The sequence below is a fragment of the Passer domesticus genome, chromosome 4 (genome assembly GCF_036417665.1).
Source record: "Passer domesticus isolate bPasDom1 chromosome 4, bPasDom1.hap1, whole genome shotgun sequence".
NCBI classification, from domain to species: Eukaryota; Metazoa; Chordata; class Aves; order Passeriformes; family Passeridae; genus Passer; species Passer domesticus.
This window is the reverse complement of record NC_087477.1, coordinates 60,432,909-60,439,847: the sequence shown is the minus strand read 5'-3', so window position 1 is coordinate 60,439,847 and position 6,939 is coordinate 60,432,909. Positions and strand designations below refer to the sequence as shown.

At 40.5% G+C, this 6,939-nt stretch overlaps 1 protein-coding gene across 2 annotated transcripts in view; it reads right to left on the bottom strand.

The window, feature by feature from the left end:
• Window positions 1-650: 650 nt before the first annotated feature.
• The window catches only part of BEND4 (BEN domain containing 4), a 30,833-nt gene continuing 24,544 nt past the window's right edge, over window positions 651-6,939 (bottom strand). The window contains exon 5 of one of the 2 annotated variants that reach the window (XM_064418295.1): window positions 651-4,262. In XM_064418295.1, the coding sequence (XP_064274365.1) occupies window positions 4,045-4,262 (218 nt within the window). In that variant the 3' untranslated portion in view covers window positions 651-4,044. The remainder of the gene's footprint in view (window positions 4,263-6,939) is intronic. The other variant, XM_064418296.1, reaches the window with a different exon arrangement.

The following is a 6,939-nucleotide window of genomic DNA, read 5'->3' as shown; positions in this document are numbered from 1 at the left end:
TCTCACTAATTGTGATCTGCACAAAAAAAAAAAAAAGCAGTAGGCTGAAGCCCCTGACCTAGAAAATACGTGCCCAGCCCCAGTGAATTTTGCAGCAGTACAGGCACCCAAAAGCACTGTTTTGTAATGGTGCTTTTTGGTAACCATTTCAAGTGGCTGACACCATCCTGTGGGCTGGCCCTGGCCTCACAGCCCAGCAGCAGTGGTGTGCCATGGGGAATGTTTGTCACTGTAATTCCTCTACAAATTATCTGGAGCCAGGATTTTCTAAAGCTTTTAAGAGAACAGGATACATTCAGTCATCACTGGATTCTGAATTAAAATGGGATTTAAACGTCACTGCTTGAAAATCCTGGCTTTAACATTGCAGATGGGTACTTCCTTTGAATGGTCTTTCTATTTAACCAGCACATAAATCTATGTGGCTGTACATTGAGGTGAAAATGATTTATATTATATTCATACTTGAATTCTTCATAATATTTTCCTGTGCTTTCTGGTGCTTCATACCAAACAAGCATTTAATGCAAAAGAAAATGCTCTAGCCCTTTATATAAATCTAAAACTTTTAATATATATTTATAGTGGCATCCAGGTATCATGGCTGTCACACTGACACGAGATTGCCTCTAGAGAAAGAAAGAGACAGGTTAACCAGAGACTAACTTTTATTGTGCATTTTTTATGCAACAGAACAAATGGAACTGGAGGTATGTAGTAATAAAACCAATATTCAAATTAGAATTAACACCTGAAATAGTAAACTGTAGGTAACAAATGTCTTTATAATTAAAAAATATTGACTGTTTAAAAAATTCTCTAAGATTTTATATTCTTTAAAAGAAATGTGTGTTGCCACATAGAAAACAATTCACACATCCTATAGAAATAGTCACAAAAACCTTACTAGTCTATATTACACTATGCACTTTTCTTTTGTACAATATCTGATAAAGGTCTATCCCTAACCTGTACTTACTCTACACAGTACAATCATCATAAGAAAGTATTCATAGAATTAACTACACCATAACAATAAAAATATCAGGATTAATGTTTTCTTTTTAATCACAGTTTCTCCACAAATATTTGTCATAGAAAATATAGCGAAGGCATGTTGGCACAGATGGGCGTGCGGTGCTGCTACACAAAGTTTGAGAGAAGGCAGATACATAAATGACAGTAAGATTAAAGCATATGGAAGGATAAGACAAGAATCTCTGTCCTCCTGGGACTTCCTGGAGTGACATGATAGATAGCAGTTTCCTTCTGTTGCTGGGAAAGGATGTGCTGGCTTATAAAGCACACTGCCTAAATATGGATATCTCCCTCTGCAAGGGCTTATGTGCTATCTGTTATTTCAGGTCCCATATCTAACATTCTGCAGATATTTAGATATTCAATGTGTATGAATATATAACACCTAATGAACAAATTAACTGGAAAAAGCTGTTGTGCAAGAAGGTTTGGGATTTTTAAAATTAAATGTGTGGGTCAAGTGGCCACGATGGCAATTGAAAACAGACAACTGACAAAAGTTGTTATACTCTGTTTTTTTAAAACAAAACATGAACAAAAATATGAGCTGGTGTTTGCTAATGCCAGTCTGTGACTATGATTCATGTCACTGGCCAGTGCACATAAGCAACTGAGGACAAAATTTTGTTCATAAAGAAAGGTCCAAACCTGCAAAGCCATTTCTACTGCCAAAGTGGCTTTCAGGATGAAATTATACTTTTGGTTATTTTGCACGATGAGAGTAGTGGATTGTGAGTGGCTCCAGGATGCTGGCTATGCTTTTTACACTAAAAATAAAGCTAGGCTTACTAGTTACTTCAGCAAATCTTTCAGTTATTAAGTGAGAGGTCTGTCCAGTTCAGTAATTCTGTTCTGTGACTGTTAAAAAGTGTTTATATCTTAAACATCATACAATTAAGCATCTGAAAGGAAACCATCACAATGTTTACAAAAACACAGCATGATACATATCGCTGTGGACAAATTTACAGTATAATGTTGACTCACACGTTCTGACATGTTTTACCAAATAGTTCTGGCATGTGTCACCACATTAAACATAGACCAGCAAGACTTACACCATCTGAGCAATGTAACATCTTCTATTATAGTTCTTTTTAAAAAAGTGTAAGTTCAACACCGAAAAGCTACTATAGGATATCTGTACTGTGACATTTCTATACACTGAATTTCTCCTCCAGAGGCCACCACGTGGTGTGACAGCTCCAAGAAAGTCACCTCCTGCCTGTAATGAAGGAATGCTGTAGTAAACCCCTTGGTCTACTGAGGTCCTGTGTGGCTAAACTACTAGCTGACTTTAAGAAAATAAATTAATTATTTTGGGGCCAGTGAGTACCTTTCAAGCCCCTTCCAAAAGAAATCACCAAAATTAAAGTGAACCCAGAGGTACTGGAGATTTGAGGGCCTAAAGCATACAGGGACTGAGCAAGGTCCCCTCTCTGGCAGTGCAAGGTGAGCCCGTGTCCCGAGATGCCCCACGGGCTGGAGAGACCTGTCACAGCCACGGGCAGGGGAGGTGAGGGCAGGAGGGGACCAGTGCCTCTGGTGCTGGGGGAGAAGGTGGGCAGGGAGGAGAAGGGCCAAGGGAGCCATTGGTAGCTGGGCTCGTGGCTTGCACAGGGCAGTGAGGAAAGCTGGGGCAGTGTGAGAGACGCGTTCAGGAGAGCCAACGCTGATGAGGTAGCACTAGGGATGGCAAAAGTGGAGTGAGCTTTCTTCCCAAAAAACAGCTCCCTGTTCCTGCCAGTGGGGAAATGGTGCCTCAGGAAGTGCTGGTTCAGGCTGTGGAGGATGCCAACACCGGCCTGAGTGAGCACAGAAAGGTAAGGAGATGGAAACACACTGATGTGGAAAGGAAAGGGCATAGTTTCTTTGGCATTGCATGTTTCTGGTGTGGATCAATTTAGAGGGACAATGGACTCCTAAACATGTAAAATTAAACTCTTTTGTGGATTGACTTTTGTTTTTAAAGCTAGTATCTGCTTCCAATGTCGTGCACCATTGCAAATTCTGCTCCAACAGCTCTTCTCTTACAGCGCTCAGTCTGGATCTCGTGTCTACCTACTACAGAACACCAAATCAGGTTCTTCTAGCCCAACCCCTCCCTGAATGCAACATTGAGCAAAACCAGCACATTGCCTCACCTCTTTCAAGGAATGGATATAAAGCATAAATTAAAGTGAAAACAAGAAAAGGCAATTTAAAGCCTCTAAAGCTATGTAATATGGCTGCAGAATAGGAACAGACAAAGGAAAATCTGTCTTCAGAAATGGCAATTTGTTTTTAGCAATCTTGTTTTAATGAAAACTGTCATGATCAACTCTAATCCTCTAGAAATCTAGATAAATATACTGTCTATCTGATATACAATGCAATTTTTATCTGTTAGAAATGCCTGTTATTGTTCTGGGTCTTTGAAGGATTCTGCTGTTGATGAGTGCTGCTGTTTTACTCGGGAAGCTTAATTTCCTGACAGAGTTGGCTAAGAAAGTCCCTGGATTTTCTGTCTTATGTGGTACTTTAAGGTAGCACTTACAATTATGTTCTTTTCTGTTAGCAAATGGGAAACCACTCCTTTTTTTTTTTTGTTGTGTGCAGACTTGTACATATCTTCTAGTCAGGGAAAGCAAATCTGTTCTGAGTCCAGGCCTGGGATTGTTATCAATAGGCTGAAGAGATAGATAGTAGCTGTTGTTTTTTTTGACACTTCTATAGTTTTTAAATGACCTTTCCTCTACAACTGGATGAAATGGACTGCATGTTCCCTTTGAGTGAGCTATGAAGGGTTTGGAAAGAATAGGCACTGAGAAGTCCCATAAAGCAGGTCTTGAAATGGATTTCTTTCTGTTGTCTGGGATAGGGTAGGACGGAGAAGCTGCAATGTATGCAGTGTGTGTTCAAACATGCTTTGGACTCCTAAATGACAGCAGGGTTAGGGATGTTTAACAAACAGTCTCTCCTACATTAAGTGGTTGCTACTGCAGTGCGACGCGGTTCTCAGTGCCATCAATCTCCAGATCCGTCCTGCATCCCTCTGTTGAAGACCTCGTCCTGTGCCCCCGGGTGGTCAGTCCCCTCGTAGTACGAGCTGCCATTGTGCAGGAAAGTCCCCACGGCGCGGCCCTGGCGCGCGTGCCCCACGGCGTCGCTGAACACCTTGTTAATCTGCTCCTCAGAGGGCATCCACCAGTCCGGGTTGGAGGTACAGTGCATCCTAATGAACTCTGCAGGGAAACACGCAAGGATTAAAAGCAACTTGTCTTTGCAGCATCTGGTATTGCCCAGGTGTCAAAAGCTCATGGGAAATAAGAAAGGAGGTATTGCTGCTCCACTTAAGCAGAAGTAAAGCCTTATGGGGGATGCCATGAAAATGCCACTTGGACCTGTTGTATTTCTGCATAAGTGTGTTTCTCCACATGCAGTGTGTGTTGTTACACCTGAGCTACCCAGGTGACTCATGGGACCTGGATGTAATATCCTTTCTTGCGGAAATACAAAGAACTAATTTGAACTGAGGGCTGTGATTCAGCATGTGCAATATGTGTGGAAGCTAACACGAGCCAGGACATATTTCATTAGAAACCTGTTAGTATCTATACCTCAAGGTGACTGCTGCTGGATCTTTCTGACCTCCCTCTGCTGGCTCCTTCAGCACCTGCAACCTGCAGGAGCCCCCAGCCTGCTGGAAAATGTCACTGCCATTATTTCAGTTTGGTGCTCCTGTCTGTCTGGGATATCTTTCTTTTAAGTTCTGCTATTTTCACCTCCCTGTATTTTACACATATTTTTTCAGAGACTAATTTGGCCTTAGAAATAGCTAAATGAGATCAGAGAGCTGATGTAGGGAGCCTCGCAATAGTTTTCAATGCAGGAGAAAATGAATTGTACTGCATGCATTTTAGCTATTTAAATAGCTGCTGCTGCACATACAGCTATTTGTATGTGATGATTACATTTTTTATAATTTATTTTTCAGATTCTTTGACATGCTATATGCTAGACTTGCAGAAGGTGCCCTGCCAAGTCTGGCGTTGTAACTGCTGCATAGCTCAAATAGGTGTATTTGGACTTTGAAACATCCAAATATGATTTTAAATGTGAGGGCATCTTATTAGAGATACTGGATACACTGTACCTCATATAGAAACGGAGCTGCTTATTTATTCTGTAACATTAGTTATTCCCTCATGCAGCATTGTGTGTCCCAGGATATTTTTAAATTCTATTTTCTACTGTTGACAAGCCAACAGCACAATAAGTGGTGTAAGGTAACTTCATTACTGTCACCACATCTCCAGACAGGGAATGCTGTGCTTTTACATCAGTTCCCGTGCCTGCAAGGTATCTCATCTGTTGGACAATTAGGATGTGATTTTTGCATAGCTCCTCCAGCAGTGTGTCTGCAGAAGTGATAGCGATCTCTGTTTTAAATTCATTTCCCTGGAAATCCACACAGGCAACAGTAATTCCTACCTAGTTATGTTCACATGTGCCCCCACACTCGTCTTTTTCTCAGAGAAATGGTTACCATGTAAAGAAGTAATGCTGTAATTTAAGCCTGCCAGGATGTTTTAAAACTGGCTCCAGACACCAGTCAGTTGTAGGAATATATTAAAAATGTTTATATATATTTAAACTCTGAGTGCAGACAGAGAACCAATTTGCACTCTCGGCTATGGTGTAAAGGCATAATTAGCTGGGTTGAGAATTAGTCAGACACTTGTTATCTTGGCTTGTAAACGAGTAGGAGCTAGTGGCCAACTCTCAGCACTGGAGAAAGTTGTCATGTCCCCACCTACACACAAAGGCCCATGGGGAGAGCTGTCTACTCTGCTTCCTTAGCTGGTCATTACCTACTGCATGTTTGGTTTCCTCTTCAAGCTTCTGACAATTAAAGAAATTACCCTTTCTCTTTCTCCCAAGGAGCGTCCCCATGTTCTGTGTGTTCATGACCTCAAAAAGACAATGGCCACAAGCAAAATTCCATGTTTACTATTAGTCTTGGGAGCCAGGTGAGAGAAAGGGGAAGAAAAGGGTATCAGCACTGTGCTTGTGCATAAATTATTAGGTGACATTTAAAATAACTTAATAAATGCTAAAGTACTCGTTTCCAGCCTTCATTTTCCAGGAGAACTTCTGGGTCCCCGACTCTCTAGACCTCTGCAGCATAGTGTATGATAGATTTGTCCTCCAATTTAGCTCTGGTAGAATCTCATACAGTAGCTTAAAAGATTATTTTGTAGTACAAAAAGTGCTTGTTTGCCTAATTTGTCCGCTTGTAAAATCTGAGTTCATTACCTGCTTACATCAGTATTGTACCCTAACCACAAGTCTTATCTACTTAGCCTTGTTGGATTCTTCTGCCCTAAAAGGGAAGAGGCCCATATATCTGATGTGTATAACCACTTTGGACTCCAGTTAGATGAGTGAAGATATTTTTACCACTGACTGACCAGAATATAGTTTTTTACATTGCATTCATTAGTAAAACATTCTTGAGGTTAGTTCAAACAAAATTTCATGTATGTGCTCAAAAAATACTATAAAGTTAACTATGAGTTAATTAAAGAAATAATAAGCATATGCATTTATACAATGCAGATGTTGAAACTAAAAATATATTTTTACTTTGGCTTTAAAAAGTCCTGTTTTGTATGTTTTATTATAAAGCTTGCTACCAGCCTTTTCAAACAATTTTAGGATACCAAAGTACACAACATTCTTTGCAATCTGTACCCTTTCTGTGCAATAGCCTCACTCTCTAACATTGTGAAATGCTTGCAAAACTCCCCTCCCTTTTCAGGCTAAACATGGAGGAAAGTTGTTCCCTAACATTTTCTGGCAATGTTGCATCAGTATGCCAAAAATAAGTTAAATTCTGGACAGCACACTTATGTATAC